The sequence below is a fragment of the Haliotis rubra genome, unplaced genomic scaffold, assembly GCF_003918875.1.
Source record: "Haliotis rubra isolate DU_JTF1 unplaced genomic scaffold, ASM391887v1 Scf397, whole genome shotgun sequence".
NCBI lineage: Eukaryota > Metazoa > Mollusca > Gastropoda > Lepetellida > Haliotidae > Haliotis > Haliotis rubra.
In genome coordinates, this window is record NW_025767076.1 from 395,068 (window position 1) to 412,856 (window position 17,789).

General features: G+C 41.4%; 1 protein-coding gene across 1 annotated transcript in view; it reads right to left on the bottom strand.

The window, feature by feature from the left end:
• LOC124286951 (neurogenic locus notch homolog protein 1-like) overlaps nucleotides 1–17,388 on the bottom strand; it is a 29,110-nt gene extending 11,722 nt beyond the window's left edge. The window contains exons 1-19 of the mRNA XM_046723408.1: nucleotides 17,302–17,388; nucleotides 16,610–16,726; nucleotides 16,174–16,202; nucleotides 15,811–15,875; nucleotides 15,481–15,597; nucleotides 15,126–15,242; nucleotides 14,796–14,912; nucleotides 14,490–14,606; nucleotides 14,134–14,250; nucleotides 13,779–13,895; nucleotides 13,448–13,564; nucleotides 12,556–12,672; nucleotides 11,205–11,321; nucleotides 10,186–10,296; nucleotides 9,762–9,872; nucleotides 9,385–9,501; nucleotides 1,233–1,346; nucleotides 698–817; nucleotides 302–409 (exon numbers count right to left, since the gene is read on the bottom strand). Of these exons, the coding sequence (XP_046579364.1) occupies nucleotides 302–409; nucleotides 698–817; nucleotides 1,233–1,346; nucleotides 9,385–9,501; nucleotides 9,762–9,872; nucleotides 10,186–10,296; nucleotides 11,205–11,321; nucleotides 12,556–12,672; nucleotides 13,448–13,564; nucleotides 13,779–13,895; nucleotides 14,134–14,250; nucleotides 14,490–14,606; nucleotides 14,796–14,912; nucleotides 15,126–15,242; nucleotides 15,481–15,597; nucleotides 15,811–15,875; nucleotides 16,174–16,202; nucleotides 16,610–16,726; nucleotides 17,302–17,388 (2,032 nt within the window). The remainder of the gene's footprint in view (nucleotides 1–301; nucleotides 410–697; nucleotides 818–1,232; nucleotides 1,347–9,384; nucleotides 9,502–9,761; nucleotides 9,873–10,185; nucleotides 10,297–11,204; nucleotides 11,322–12,555; nucleotides 12,673–13,447; nucleotides 13,565–13,778; nucleotides 13,896–14,133; nucleotides 14,251–14,489; nucleotides 14,607–14,795; nucleotides 14,913–15,125; nucleotides 15,243–15,480; nucleotides 15,598–15,810; nucleotides 15,876–16,173; nucleotides 16,203–16,609; nucleotides 16,727–17,301) is intronic.
• Between the last annotated feature and the right edge of the window lie 401 nt (nucleotides 17,389–17,789).

Genomic DNA, 17,789 nt, shown 5'->3' on the forward strand with positions numbered 1-17,789 from the left:
AAATACATGTCGCTACTTACACTACATTGTACGAACGTTAAATCCCATTTTTCACCTGACCCCAGTATTTCCAGGAACTTAACAACTTGAGATCAGAACCCGATCTAGCCATGTTTTTTCACCACCTGAGCTCGTATCTTGAACTGAACTGGTGAATATTTATTGGCATAATTACACGGGATTGTCCTCCAGCGTGGTGCTGTGAGGCCGGGATTTAACTGAAATATTGTTCAAAGTCATGTTCCAGCCAACTACCCCCAACTGACCCCAACTGACCACAACGGGCTCTGCTGACACTCACCGTCACACTGCTCTCCTGTGTATCCCTGGTTGCACTGACAGAAGCATGGTCTGTTGGCTGTGGCCTGGACTAGGGTACCGAACCGACAGGTCAGCGAGCACTGGGGACCTAGGGAAGCATTACACACAGAGTAGTCGGGTCAGCTCAAGTTTATCTCATCCATTGATATTTTTATGTAAGCATTTTCGGAGATAATTATGGTTCTTTTACAAGAATAGACCAATGTTCTACTTATGAAGTATTTTATATGATACATATTAAGGTATTCTGAACGTAAGGCAGACAGAAAGTAGTTCAGACAAAAAAATCTTTAAGTCTTTTTTTCACTCCAGTGATTTTGTTTTCGGAAATTCAGTACACTGAAGGATCACGCCAAAATGTGCTAAATGGTCGCACCTGTTTCACACTGGTTACCAGAGAAGCCAGGAAGACAAGTGCATGGACAGACGCCATTGGACGGTAGAGGGACACGTTGGGGGGTTCCCCCATTCAAACAGAACTGGCGACCATCGCAGACTAAGGGAAAAGACAAAGTTGCAAACACAGTCAGGAAGACCTTCTATAGTTCATTTAAACGCTATTTACAGGCGTTATTTCAAGTACATCACAGCTGTAAATGCCCTGAGTTCAATGACATATAGTCAGTCATTGTTACATTGACACTGTAGTCGCTGCAAGATCATTTTGTACAAATGTGGCCTAAAAATCCTAACGGAATCTTCCAGTTACAAGGCAAACTTGACAACAAAGAACTGATCTGTAGAGCACAGGAAGAGTTCTTCTCTTGTGTCCCGATCAAACACTTGTTGATTTGTAGTTTTGTTTTATTACTCTACATCATGAAAAAAATATCGTTCGCTTTAAATTATTTGGTATATAATGATTGATACGAGGAGAGAGGAAAAGCAAAAAGATTGTGAACAGTACTCACATCGTGTTTCACAGCGAGTTCCTGTGTAATCGGAGGGACAGATGCAGACACACTGTCCGTTCTGCTGACTGACACGTCCGTTGTTCAGACACGAGAAGGAGGCACACGGGTCGACTGAAAGCAATCATAATTGTTCATCTCCGAACTAATAAGTCTTTCAACAAGACATATTAAAGGTGAAAAGGCTCGAGAACTTTATTTTTTTCAATCACACATTATATTATTTGTTTAAAGACCATGTGTATGACATCTGTTACCCCAGTCCTTATATAAAAGGACTCTTATACACGTTAAAATATACATGTTTTAAAGTGAATGACTCCTGTTTTACACTTTCCAAGATACCTTCGAAGCTTCATTATTATGTTAATACCAGAATTGTATATACAGTACATATGGCGTGCTTGACATAATAGTTAAGTAGCAATGACGATATTCTCCCTGAAACATATAAGGTACGAAGCTGCATGACAATCTTGATCACCATACACACAATGCAGCAATCAAATATACTGTATGGAAATCTGAAAATGAACAAAGCAGCTTATACATCAAAACCAAATTTCAATATGATTAGGTATATACAACATCCCTTGCTATTTGTGTGCAAAGCTTATGTTGTATTATGAAAGACATTCATGTTACAACAAGCTGAAATTCAATATACAAAGCAAAACTGGAACATATATCACTATATATATACACGATGGGGTAGTACATAACAGATTAAAATATGTCAAAGCCAACGATGCAAACGTATAATTTATGTGTAACATGTAACATTTTACAGTCCACGAAAAGAAAGATGATGAACATGTTCGGCAGCACCTACACATACGACAAAACAAGAAAACAAACCAAATCAACTTGGTTTACCGGGTGTGAAAAGTTATAAAATCAAATATATTCAAGATGTATATAGCAAGAAAGTTCAACTCGATAGCATCGGAGGAAAGGCAGAGAGACTGGGGATGATCATCATATGTTCACCTTGCAGCAGACCGTGAAGAAGAGTTTCCAACATACACAGACACAGAAACGCCAATAACAGAGGCAGAGCGTCACACAGTAGGCATGGAAACACAGGGATTGAAATAGCGTCATCGTGCATACGGACATTAAACTGTGTATGGACAAAGAATCAAGCAGCATGACTTGAAACAGGAGGGATCAATTCAACATGCATTTAGACAAACAGCTGCTACAAGGGTGGACCAAGTGTCGCAATATCAGAAATAGCGGTATTGAAATGGCGTCAGCATGCACACTAGCCACAAAACTGTCACCAAACCTCATATCAACAAAGCTTCATACGAGAACTATGACACTGAAATCGATTCAACATTATAGACGAAGATTTATAGATCTTCACATAAGTTCCGAACACAAAATGCCATGCATGGTACAGGACAGTGACATGACATCATGCGGTCATACTTCCAGTATTCTCGCATTGCAGTCCAAAGTATCCGTCCATGCATACACACTGGCATCTGTCCAGATCCACATCCCATGTACCCTCCTGGGAACAGTCGAGATCAGCAGCAGTGCACTGTGGACCTAATGGATGTACGCGTAAACAGAATACGACGTCAGAGTGAATGGGAAAACAGGCAAAACAGATGAGTCATTTCAAAATATCCAGTATTCTGACTGAGACATCGAATCGTAGATGAAATCACTGGATCTGATGGTTTTGATTTAAGACCAGTTCATCTTGAAGCAAACAGACAACCGTATTATGCAGACATTTTGTATCCAAACAGGATACCAAGACGAGAAGACTCTTGAATGTATCAAGGAGAAGAACATGTAGAACCTAGGGAAGATTGAAGTGGATGTGAATAGAAAGAATTCTTTTTCTTTTGAGTGAAAGGAAAGACAACTACTCTGGTCTTGACAGGTGTCTCCAGTGAAACCAACTTTGCAGAGACATGTACAGGAATCGGTGTCTGTCTCCGCTGTTCCAGCTATGTCACAGTTTAGACCAGGACAAACTGCAGACTGGTCATCTGAAACATCGATTTGATTGAAAGGAACTGTACTGAACATAATTTATATATATGAGTTTACAGCCATATCAACCCCTTTTCAGCAAAGCGAAGCATTTACATCATTTAGGCATGTCCAATGCAATACCAATGCAATCAATTGAACTGGTTGTTGTTACATATGTGTAACGTTAGTAACTCTTATACCCCGTTGACAGGAATCTCCCGAGTACCCAGGTTTGCAGACACATCTGCAGTTGTTCACATCACTGAGGCTGGTACCATCTCTGTCACAGACAAGACTGGTACAGGTCTGCTGTCCAGGCGGGCTGGTTGGGGGACTACTTGGACCTAAACACAAGCAATCTTAGTCCAAATGAAGAAATGGAAGTCACATCATTCCTAAATGACACAAATCACGACACGACAGATTAGGACCAGTTCTTTCTATTATTGATATTAATCTAAATCAAAGAAGGCTTTTTCTTAACACTTTAAAAAGCAAACAAATAGATAATAACACAAAAGAGAGATCAACAAAAAGGGAAATGAGACCAGTGTCTTGTGGATGATAAAATGTATAATTCCTGATATCTCTCCTTGCTGTCCCCGCCTGGTTACATTTAAGGCTGGTACAAGTTTGTCTTGGTGGGCCAGTTGGAGATGGAGTTGTTTGTGATGGCACTCCTTGTCCTACACATTTATTTAGCACATACTTCAGTAAAACAATTTCTATCCTAATACAGTAAGGCTGTGTAATACAGATTGAAAGAAACCTTATAAATAAGACAGAAGACATCAGAGTCTTGTAGATGATAGAAATGCATAGGATAGATGAAATGCACAATGAAAAAGTTGCCAAAAGGAAAGCAAGATTTACCCCTCTGACACGAGTCCCCAGAATATCCACGTCTACAGATACATCTACAATTCCTGATATCTCTCCTTCCTGTCCCCGCCTGGTTACAGTTAAGGCTGGTACAAGTTTGTCCAGGTGGGCCAGTTGGGGATGGAGTTGTTCGTGGTGGCACTCCTGGTCCTACACATTTATTTAGCATATACTCAAGTAAACACAATGGACTCATGAAGATACAGATTGAAATAGATTTTAAACTTGGCAGAAGAGAGAATTGTCTTGCAGATGATAGAAATGCACAAGATAGATGAAATGCACATTGGAAAAGGTGCAAAAAGGAAAGGAAGAATTACCCCTCTGACACGAGTCCCCAGAATATCCACGTCTACAGATACATCTACAATTCCTGATATCTCTCCTTGCTGTCCCCGCCTGGTTACAGGTAAGGCTGGTACAAGTTTGTCCAGGTGGGCCAGTTGGGGATGGAGTTGTTCGTGGTGGCACTCCTGGTCCTACACATTTATTTAGCATATACTCAAGTAAACACAATGGACTCATGAAGATAAGGATTGAAATAGATTTTAAACTTGGCAGAAGAGAGAATTGTCTTGCAGATGATAGAAATGCATAAGATAGATGAAATGCACATTGAAAAGTTGCAAAAAGGAAAGGAAGAATTACCCCTCTGACACGAGTCCCCAGAATATCCACGTCTACAGATACATCTACAATTCCTGATATCTCTCCTTGCTGTCCCCGCCTGGTTACAGTTAAGGCTGGTACAAGTTTGTCCAGGTGGGCCAGTTGGGGATGGAGTTGTTCGTGGTGGCACTCCTGGTCCTACACATTTATTTAGCATATACTCAAGTAAACACAATGGACTCATGAAGATAAGGATTGAAATAGATTTTAAACTTGGCAGAAGAGAGAATTGTCTTGCAGATGATAGAAATGCATAAGATAGATGAAATGCACATTGAAAAGTTGCAAAAAGGAAAGGAAGAATTACCCCTCTGACACGAGTCCCCAGAATATCCACGTCTACAGATACATCTACAATTCCTGATATCTCTCCTTGCTGTCCCCGCCTGGTTACAGGTAAGGCTGGTACAAGTTTGTCCAGGTGGGCCAGTTGGGGATGGAGTTGTTCGTGGTGGCACGCCTGGTCCTACACATTTATTTAGCATATACTCAAGTAAACACAATGGACTCATGAAGATAAGGATTGAAATAGATTTTAAACTTGGCAGAAGAGAGAATTGTCTTGCAGATGATAGAAATGCATAAGATAGATGAAATGCACATTGAAAATTTGCTAAAAGGAAAGGAAGAATTACCCCTCTGACACGAGTCCCCAGAATATCCACGTCTACAGATACATCTACAATTCCTGATATCTCTCCTTGCTGTCCCCGCCTGGTTACAGTTAAGGCTGGTACAAGTTTGTCCAGGTGGGCCAGTTGGGGATGGAGTTGTTCGTGGTGGCACTCCTGGTCCTACACATTTATTTAGCATATACTTCAAGTAAACACAATGGACTCATGAAGATAAGGATTGAAATAGATTTTAAACTTGGCAGACGAGAGAATTGTCTTGCAGATGATAGAAATGCATAAGATAGATGAAATGCACATTGAAAAGGTTGCAAAAAGGAAAGGAAGAATTACCCCTCTGACACGAGTCCCCAGAATATCCACGTCTACAGATACATCTACAATTCCTGATATCTCTCCTTGCTGTCCCCGCCTGGTTACAGGTAAGGCTGGTACAAGTTTGTCCAGGTGGGCCAGTTGGGGATGGAGTTGTTCGTGGTGGCACTCCTGGTCCTACACATTTATTTAGCACATGCTTCAGTAAGCACAATAGACTCATGAAGATACGGATTGAAAGTGATTTTGAAATTGGCAGACGAGAGAATTGTCTTGCAGATGATAGAAATGCATAAGATAGATGAAATGCACATTGTGAAGGTGCAAAAAGGAAAGGAAGAATTACCCCTCTGACACGAGTCCCCAGAATATCCACGTCTACAGATACATCTACAATTCCTGATATCTCTCCTTGCTGTCCCCGCCTGGTTACAGGTAAGGCTGGTACAAGTTTGTCCAGGTGGGCCAGTTGGGGATGGAGTTGTTCGTGGTGGCACTCCTGGTCCTGCACATTTATTTAGCACATGCTTCAGTAAGCACAATAGACTCATGAAGATACGGATTGAAAGTGATTTTGAAATTGGCAGACAGAAAGAATTGTCTTGCAGATGATAGAAATGCATAAGATAGATGAAATGCACATTGTGAAGGTGCAAAAAGGATAGCAGGAATTTCCCCTCTGACACGAGTCCCCAGAATATCCACGTCTACAGATACATCTACAATTCCTGATATCTCTCCTTCCTGTCCCCGCCTGGTTACAGTTAAGGCTGGTACAAGTTTGTCCAGGTGGGCCAGTTGGGGATGGAGTTGTTCGTGGTGGCACTCCTGGTCCTACACATTTATTTAGCATATACTCAAGTAAACACAATGGACTCATGAAGATAAGGATTGAAATAGATTTTAAACTTGGCAGACGAGAGAATTGCCTTGCAGATGATAGAAATGCACAAGATAGATGAAATGCACATTGAAAATTTGCAAAAAGGAAAGGAAGATTTACCCCTCTGACACGAGTCCCCAGAATATCCACGTCTACAGATACATCTACAATTCCTGATATCTCTCCTTGCTGTCCCCGCCTGGTTACAGGTAAGGCTGGTACAAGTTTGTCCAGGTGGGCCAGTTGGGGATGGAGTTGTTCGTGGTGGCACTCCTGGTCCTACACATTTATTTAGCATATACTCAAGTAAACACAATGGACTCATGAAGATAAGGATTGAAATAGATTTTAAACTTGGCAGACGAGAGAATTGCCTTGCAGATGATAGAAATGCACAAGATAGATGAAATGCACATTGAAAATTTGCAAAAAGGAAAGGAAGATTTACCCCTCTGACACGAGTCCCCAGAATATCCACGTCTACAGATACATCTACAATTCCTGATATCTCTCCTTCCTGTCCCCGCCTGGTTACAGGTAAGGCTGGTACAAGTTTGTCCAGGTGGGCCAGTTGGGGATGGAGTTGTTCGTGGTGGCACTCCTGGTCCTACACATTTATTTAGCATATACTCAAGTGAACACACAAAGATGGACTCATGAAGATACAGGATTGAAATAGATTTTAAACTTGGCAGAAGATGGAGTTGTTCGTGGTGGAGAATTGCACAATGGACCCATGCAGATGATAGAAATGCACAAGATAGATGAAATGCACATTGAAAATTTGCAAAAAGGAAAGGAAGATTTACCCCTCTGACACGAGTCCCCAGAATATCCACGTCTACAGATACATCTACAATTCCTGATATCTCTCCTTGCTGTCCCCGCCTGGTTACAGGTAAGGCTGGTACAAGTTTGTCCAGGTGGGCCAGTTGGGGATGGAGTTGTTCGTGGTGGCACGCCTGGTCCTACACATTTATTTAGCATATACTCAAGTGAACACAATGGACTCATGAAGATAAGGATTGAAATAGATTTTAAACTTGGCAGACGAGAGAATTGCCTTGCAGATGATAGAAATGCACAAGATAGATGAAATGCACATTGAAAATTTGCAAAAAGGAAAGGAAGATTTACCCCTCTGACACGAGTCCCCAGAATATCCACGTCTACAGATACATCTACAATTCCTGATATCTCTCCTTGCTGTCCCCGCCTGGTTACAGGTAAGGCTGGTACAAGTTTGTCCAGGTGGGCCAGTTGGGGATGGAGTTGTTCGTGGTGGCACGCCTGGTCCTGCACATTTATTTAGCAGATGCTTCAGTAAAACAATTTCTGTCTTAATACAGGAAGGCTGTTTAATACAGATTGAAAGAAACCTTTAGCACATATTTCAGTAAAACGATGTAGATTAAATGAAATCCGATGAATAAGAAAACAGTAGACACCAGGAAGAGGGATCTTGATGCAGATTTGGCTTTTCTTGCTTGAGGTGGAACCGTACCTACATGGACAGATGTCGGATTTGTTACTCTGAACAATTGGTTTGAAGATACTGACCTCTGAAAGCCAGATATTTCGGCTCAACCGACTGATGATAGTAAGTGTAGAGGTGATGTAATCGTACCTATGTAAGAGTGGTGGTTAGTGAAGAATAGTCATTATAAGCTAATCTAGTACTTTTGCTGTGAAAGTATTATGAAGAAAAAAGTGAGAGACATTGCCATTACCGTCTTCAGCATTATTTCAGCAATATCACAGTGTGAGACAACAGAAATAAGGATGTCACATTGTATCCATTTGGGTAATGTACCCCGGGGTCTTTTACGTGATAACCACGCGGATAGCCAAAGGTCCCGTACTGATGCTCTATCTGAGATTGTTGTTGAGAAGGAAGAAGAGAATTATGTCTATTACTGGAGCAATCTTGTCCAGTGTAGCCGTTCTGGCATACACACTGACAGTTCAGTTCATCAACAGATGCTGTTCCTCTATCGTCACATTGCAGGTCGCATCTTGGAGCTGAAATGCAACAGTTGGATTTCCATGAGACGTGAAGGATAGAGACGAGATCCTTTTATAAAGGAACAGACTTAAAGGTTGCAGTAAGGTAACTGCAAATGTTGAATCTAGCTACATAGAAGGCAGCATGCAGGTATAGTAGCTGCACATTGAAAGATAGTTTATGAATGTCCATCCAAAGAGGCAAAACATGGAACAAAGAGACATACCTTAAGGAATCGGTGGCTGACAATGAAAAGAATATTGAAGCACAGATCAAACAAATATAATATGCAACTGGATATTCCTAGAATGTATGCATTCAGTGTGTATAGGAAATATGGCCTCAGTAAATGAAGGACATGTTTTACTGGGTACACTAAAGACTGAAAGAGAGGAAGGGGGACAGTGGGTTAAAAGTGAGACGGAGAGAATGGTCAAACTTAGCGGAATTTCCTGTTATTTAACAGCACATTCACCAAGGACAGAGGGATATCTTCTATATCGATGCTAAGCATCCTAAACAAAACACAAAACATCGCAGTGGACACATGTTTATTTGTCTGTTTACACCATGGTAGCACATTTAACAAACATTTCCCCTGTCTGCAGAATCACAATCATAACCGCCGATAACCATCTGTTCCTGCACAGCATATTTTCTCCTCAGCTGCTGAAGAATAAAACACCTACCTGGTATGCCCCGGATCTGTAGGTAAAGACATCAGGTCAGTGACCCTCCCCCGTGTGTACCTAGGTCACTAGCACTTACTTGGAGTTTGACAGGTAGGGCCAGTGAACTGGGAGGTACATCTGCACTCACAGTTACCACCGAATGAGCTCTGGACTGCGTTGCCGCCGTTTGCACAGTTGATAAATCTGGAGCAGTCTGAAAGGCAGTAACACAGTCTGTAAATGTGGTTCCACAACCAAGATTTCTTTACCGATTGTTACAACCTTTGAGTGAGTGAAAGTCTGTTATTGTTATTGTTAGTTAGTCAGTATTTAGAATTAGGTTTCCGATATCCTGATTCGCAATGTATCCGTCCATTCAGTGTACGCAAGCGTATGTCATAACATTATCTTGTTCGTTTGGATTGTATTTATGTTGAACCATTGCGCCGATTTAGGACTTTAAGTTAAACAGACCTTGTGTTTGACAGTTAGTCCCAGTGTATCCAAAAGGACATTGACATCTGCATGTACCAAACTGGTTGACTGCCACTCCGCCATTCTGACAGGTAATCTGTGTTGTGCAGTCTGGGAAGACAGGGAGATCGTTGTGTCATACATACACTACACTTGTGAGTGAGCTGAGTATCGGCTTCTCAACAATCAACCTACATTGGTTCACACATTATAACACATGTTGGTCATCAGACCGGATTGGGTTACGAAAGTTGAATGTTAAAGTGCCATATAACATGCCATAAACAAATGCATCCTTCTCGGTAGTTAACGCTTTTGATAAACTACATATGTAAAATCAAATTAATCTTGTATCATTAATATCTCTCTGTGACTCATTATATTATTTGTTTTCAGATTTATAATTTTATAGACTCGGACTCACCAACGTTCGCACAAGTTGGTCCTGAGTAACCGACAGGGCAGCGACATGTGCAACTACCAAACTGTTCAATCGCTGTTCCGGAGTTCTGGCATATGATTTGAGTAGAACAGTCTGAAGAAGAAGACACTCCTATATAGAATGATATCAATACAGTTATATTACGTCTAGATAGTAACAGCGAAGGGCACCAAGATATTGCGATTGTAGGACGAATAGGCATAGACACGGTAGGACATAGACGTAGTGACGGTGCTCAGCGGGATAACAATGTAGGCCGTCAGAATAATGACAATGCAGAACGTCAACATAATGACAGTGTAGCACACCGAGATAATGACAATGCAGAACGTTAACATAATGACAGTGTAGCACACCGAGATAATGACAATGCAGAACGTCAACATAATGACAGTGTAGCACACCGAGATAATGACAATGCAGAACGTTAACATAATGACAGTGTAGCACACCGAGATAATGACAATGCAGAACGTTAACATAAAAACAATGTAGCACACCGAGATAATGACAGTTTAGGACGCCAAGTAAGTGACAGAGTAAACAAAAAATGGTTAAAATGCTGACCATTGTCCTTTCAAGGTAGTTAAAAAATGAAATAGATACAAATGAAAAGTGTATGGCAGTAATGACGCTCCCGTGCACTGACCTATGGTCTGACAGTTGGTTCCGGTATAGCCAGTTCTGCAGCTGCAGACGCATCGTCCAAAGGAGTCAGATACAGGGGTTCCGCCATTTTGACAGCTAATGTCAGCGCTTGTGCACACTTAAAACAAGATAGTATTTTACATGGGGGCACTGAAACTCAATTAATCAAACTCACATTAAGAAATGTTCTCTACAAGAAATCTACTGAACTTCAAGACTTATTAAACCTGACTTATTTATACTTGAACATCATCAAATGTAGTTTCCCATGTCTTTAGGAGCAAAGTATGGGCTAAGTGAGTAAAAAAGATACGCACTGAAAATAGCTGACCATAACGCTCGCGTGCACTGACCTCTAGTCTGACAGTTGGTTCCGGTATAGCCAGTTCTGCAGCTGCAGACGCAGCTTCCAAAGGAGCCAGACACAGGGGTTCCGCCATTTTGACAGCTAATGTCAGCGCTTGTGCACACTAAAAGCAAGATAGTATTTTACAAATAGTGGGATTCACTGAAACCAAACTCAAAAAACCCTCCCATTTAACAGTTTTCCTTTCTTTTAAAAATCACCAGATGTTCAAGAGTTAACAGGCCTGACGTATTTGCACACACAAACATTATCAAAGGTTTTTGTCGTGTCATTGGGAACAAAGTATTTACTGAATGGCAAAACGAAAGGCAAACTGGTGACCATAACGCTCGCGTGCACTGACCCCTAGTCTGACAGTTGGTTCCGGTATAGCCAGTTCTGCAGCTGCAGACGCATCGTCCAAATGAGTCAGATACAGCGGTTCCGCCATTTTGACAGCTAATATCAGCGCTTGTGCACACTAAAAGCATAAGGATTTGTAACCAATAATTTGGTTCACTGAAACTCAGCTTCAAAAAATATCGTTTCTGCAAAAAGGTATCTAAGTTCAAGAGGGAATGGTCCACAAATTTGTTCCTAATTCATCACTAAATGCTTTTGACATTCAAAATAAATATGGACTGACCAACAAAAAGCAACAAAAATAAACGCTGACAATAACGCTCGCGTGCACTGACCTCTGGTCTGACAGTTGGTTCCGGTATAGCCAGTTCTGCAGCTACATGCGCAGCCCCAAAGGTGCTAGTTACTGCAGTTCCGCCATTTTGACAGTTAATATCAGCGCTTGTACACACTAAAAGCAAAACAGTATTTTACAAAAATGGGGTTTACTGAAACTCAACTTAAGAAACCCTCCCTTTTATCAGTTTTCCTTTCTCCAAACATCAAATGAACTTCAAGAGTTAATAATAGACCTGATGTATTTAAACATAAACATTATCAAATGTTTTTGACATGTCATTTGGAACAAAATTGGACAGACCGACAATGAGCAATGAAAAACGCTGACCATAACGCTCGCGTGCACTGACCTCTGGTCTGACAGTTGGTTCCGGTATAGCCAGTTCTGCAGCTACATGCGCAGCGCCCAAAGGTGCTGGTTATCGCAGTCCCGCCATTTTGACAGTTAATGTCAGCGCTTGTGCATACTAAAAATAACATTGGACTCAATAAGAACCTGCTTATTTAGCTTGACATTCCGTTTTGAAATATCCCGAATCTGTTTGTACTTTATGACTTTTGATAAGGCTTCTCTTTCACATGTCATTTGGAACCAAATTGGACAGACCGACAAAAAGCAATGAAACATGTTGACCATAACCCTCGCGTGCACTGACCTCTAGTCTGACAGTTGGTTCCGGTATAGCCAGTTCTGCAACTGCAGACGCATCGTCCAAATGAGTCAGATACAGCAGTTCCACCATTTTGACAGTTAATATCAGCGCTTGTACACACTAAAAGCAAAACAGTATTTTACAAATATGGGGTTCACTGAAACTCACCTTAAGAAACCTTCCCTTTTATCAGTTTTCCTTTCTCCAAACATCAAATGAACTTCAAGAGTTAATAATAGACCTCATGTATTTAAACATAAACATTATCAAATGTTTCTGACATGTCATTTGGAACGAAATTGGACAGTCGGACAATACGCAATGAAGAACGCTGACCATAACGCTCGCGTGCACTGACCTCTAGTCTGACAGTTGGTTCCGGTATAGCCAGTTCTGCAGCTACATATGCAGCGCCCAAATGAGTCAGATACAGGGGTTCCGCCATTTTGACAGTAACTATCAGCGCTTGTGACTGACTGACTGACTGAGTTTGGTTTTACGCCGCTTTTAGCAATATTCCAGCAACATCACGGCGGGGGACACCAGAAATAGGCTTCACACATTGTGCCCATGTGGGGATTCGAACCCGGGTCTTCGGCGTGGCGAGCCAACGCTTTAACCATTAGGCTACCCCACCGCCCCTCAGCGCTTGTGCACACTTAAATACATGAGAGTATTTTGCAAATCATGGGTTTCACTGGAACTCAGCAGATGGAACCTTTCCGTTTAACAGGTTTCTTTGTTTCAAAATCAGCTGAAGTTCAAGAGTTAAAGGACCCGAATAATGTGCATTGAATATTATCAAATGGGTTTTTGACATGTCATAGGGAACAAAGCATCGAAAGATCGCCAAAGAGCAATGAAAACGCTGACCATAACGCTCGCGTGCACTGACCTCTGGTCTGACAGTTGGTTCCGGTATAGCCAGTTCTGCAGCTGCAGACGCATCGTCCAAATGAGTCAGATACAGCGGTTCCGCCATTTTGACAGTTAATGTCAGCGCTGGTGCACACTAAAAGCCAAACAGAATTTTACAAATCTACTGAAACTTAACTCAAGAAAACTCCCATTTATCAGTTTCATTTTCTTCAAACATCAAAGGAACTTCAAGACATATTTCCACATAGACATTATCAAATGTTTTTGACATGTCATTTGGAACAAAATATGGACAGACCAACTAAAAGCAATAAAAAACGCTGACCATTACGCTCGCGTGCACTGACCTCTGGTCTGACAGTTGGTTCCGGTATAGCCAGTTCTGCAGCTACATGCGCAGCGTCCAAAGGAGCTAGATACAGGGGTTCCGCCATTTTGACAGTTAATGTCAGCGCTTGTGCATACTAAAAATAACATTGGACTCAATAAGTAGCAGCTTTTTCTTTTGAAATTCCGTTTTGAAATATTCCGGATCTGTTTGTACTTTACGCCTTTTGATAATGCTTGTCTAATGTCCAATCGTTTAGAATGTTGACCAACCTACTTTTCGGGTACACCAAGGTCAAACGGTTAATGATTATAAGAATTATGAGAATAGGTTACAAGAACTGAAGAGCAGCAATAACGCTCGGGTGCACTGACCCCTAGTCTGACAGTTGGTTCCGGTATAGCCAGTTCTGCAGCTGCAGACGCATCGTCCAAAGGAGTCAGATACAGCAGTTCCGCCATTTTGACAGTTAATATCAGCGCTTGTGCACACTAAAAGCAAAACAGTATTTTACAAATATGAGGCTCACTGATACTCAACTTAAGAAACCCTCCCATTTATCAGCTTTCTTTTCTCCAAACATGAAATGAACTTCAAGAGTTAATAATATACCTGATGTATTTATACATAAGCATTATCAAATGGTTTTTACATGTCATTTGGAACAAAATATGGACAGACCGACAATAAGCAGTGAAAAACGCAGACCATAATGCTCGCGTGCACTGACCTCTGGTCTGACAGTTGGTTCCGGTATAGGCAGTTCTGCAGCTACATGCGCAGCGCCCAAAGGTGCTAGTTATCGCAGTCCCGCCATTTTGACAATTAATGTCAGCGCTTGTGCATACTAAAAATAACATTGTACTCAATAAGAACAAGCTTATTTGGCTTGACATTCCGTTTTGAAATATCCCGGATCTGTTTGTACTTTATGACTTTTGATAAGGCTTCTCTTTCACATGTCATTTGGAACCAAATTGGACAGACCGACAAAAAGGAATGAAAAACGCTGACCATAACGCTCGCGTGCACTGACCTCTAGTCTGACAGTTGGTTCCGGTATAGCCAGTTCTGCAGCTGCAGACGCATCGTCCAAATGAGTCAGATACAGCGGTTCCGCCATTTTGACAGTTAATGTCAGCGCTGGTGCACACTAAAAGCCAAACAGAATTTTACAAATCTACTGAAACTTAACTCAAGAAAATCCCATTTATCAGTTTCATTTTCTTCAAACATCAAAGGAACTTCAAGACGTATTTCCACATAGACATTATCAAATGTTTTTGACATGTCATTTGGAACATAATATTGACAGACCAACTAAAAGCAATAAAAAACGCTGACCATTACGCTCGCGTGCACTGACCTCTGGTCTGACAGTTGGTTCCGGTATAGCCAGTTCTGCAGCTACATGCGCAGCGTCCAAAGGAGCTAGATACAGGGGTTCCGCCATTTTGACAGTTAATGTCAGCGCTTGTGCATACTAAAAATAACATTGGACTCAATAAGTAGCAGCTTTTTCTTTTGAAATTCCGTTTTGAAATATTCCGGATCTGTTTGTACTTTACGCCTTTTGATAATGCTTGTCTAATGTCCAATCGTTTAGAATGTTGACCAACCTACTTTTCGGGTACACCAAGGTCAAACGGTTAATGATTATAAGAATTATGAGAATAGGTTACAAGAACTGAGGAGCAGCAATAACGCTCGCGTGCACTGACCTCTAGTCTGACAGTTGGTTCCGGTATAGCCAGTTCTGCAGCTGCAGACGCATCGTCCAAATGAGTCAGATACAGCGGTTCCGCCATTTTGACAGTTAATGTCAGCGCTGGTGCACACTAAAAGCCAAACAGAATTTTACAAATCTACTGAAACTTAACTCAAGAAAATCCCATTGATCAGTTTCATTTTCTTCAAACATCAAAGGAACTTCAAGACGTATTTCCACATAGACATTATCAAATGTTTTTGACATGTCATTTGGAACATAATATTGACAGACCAACTAAAAGCAATAAAAAACGCTGACCATTACGCTCGCGTGCACTGACCTCTGGTCTGACAGTTGGTTCCGGTATAGCCAGTTCTGCAGCTACATGCGCAGCGTCCAAAGGAGCTAGATACAGGGTTCCGCCATTTTGACAGTTAATGTCAGCTTGTGCATACTAAAAATAACATTGACTCAATAAGTAGCAGCTTTTTCTTTTGAAATTCCGTTTTGAAATATTCCGGATCTGTTTGTACTTTACGCCTTTTGATAATGCTTGTCTAATGTCTAATCGTTTAGAATGTTGACCAACTTACTTTTCGGGTACACCAAGGTCAAACGGTTAATGATTATAAGAATTATGAGAATAGGTTACAAGAACTGAGGAGCAGCAATAACGCTCGGGTGCACTGACCTCTAGTCTGACAGTTGGTTCCGGTATAGCCAGTTCTGCAGCTGCAGACGCATCGTCCAAATGAGTCAGATACAGCAGTTCCGCCATTTTGACAGTTAATATCAGCGCTTGTGCACACTAAAATTATGAAACAGTATTTTACAAATATTGAGGTTCATATCGTCCAAAAGGAGTCACAGCAGTTCCGCCATTTTGACAGTTAATAAGCGCTTGTGCACACTTGATACTCAACTTAAGAAACCCTCCCATTTATCAGCTTTCTTTTCTCCAAACATGAAATGAACTTCAAGAGTTAATAATATATACCATTATCAAATGTATTTATACATAAACATTATCAAATGTTTGGTCTGACAGTGACATGTCATTTGGAATACAAAATTTGACAGACCGACTAAAGAAAAAACAGTAAATGAAAACGCTGACCATAACGCTCGCGTGCACTGACCTCTGGTCTGACAGTTGGTTCCGGTATAGCCAGTTCTGCAGCTACATGCGCAGCGTCCAAAGGTGCCAGATACAGGGGTTCCGCCATTTTGACAGTTAATATCAGCGCTTGTGCACACTAAAGACAAAACAGTATTTTACAAAAATGGGGTTCATTGAAACTTAACCAAAAAAACCCCTACCATTTAAGATTTTTCTTTTCTTCAAACATTAAATGAACTTCAAGAGTTAAAAATAGACCTGATGTATTTAGACATAAACATTATCAAATGTTTTGGACATGTCATTTGGAACAAAATTGGACAGACCGACAATAAGGAATGAAAAACGCTGACCATAACGCTCGCGTGCACTGACCTCTGGTCTGACAGTTGGTTCCGGTATAGCCAGTTCTGCAGCTACATATGCAGCGCCCAAAGGAGCTAGTTACTGGAGTCCCGCCATTTTGACAGTTAATGTCAGCGCTTGTGCATACTAAAAATAACATTAGACTCAATAAGTACCAGTTTATTTGGCTTGACATTCAGTTTTAAAAAATATCCTGGATCTGTTTGTACTTTCTGACTTTGCTAATGCTTCTCTTCGACATGTCATTTGGAACAAAATTGGACAGACCGACAATAAGCAATGAAAAACGCTGACCATAACGCTCGCGTGCACTGACCTGGTCTGACAGTTGGTTCGTGCACTGACCTCTAGTCTGACAGTTGGTTCCGGTATAGCCAGTTCTGCAGCTACATATGCAGCGCCCAAATGAGTCAGATACAGGGGTTCCGCCATTTTGACAGTAACTATCAGCGCTTGTGCCTGACTGACTGACTGACTGACTGAGTTTGGTTTTACGCCGCTTTTAGCAATATTCCAGCAACATCACGGCGGGGGACACCAGAAATAGGCTTCACACATTGAGCCCATGTGGGGATTCGAACCCGGGTCTTCGGTGTGACGAGCCAACGCTTTAACCATTAAGCTACCCCACCGCCCCTCAGCGCTTGTGCACACTTAAATACATGAGAGTATTTTGCAAATCATGGGTTTCACTGGAACTCAACAGATGGAACCTTTCCGTTTAACAGGTTTCTTTGTTTCAAAATCAGCTGAAGTTCAAGAGTTAAAGGACCCGAATAATGTGCATTGAATATTATCAAATGGGTTTTTGACATGTCATAGGGAACAAAGCA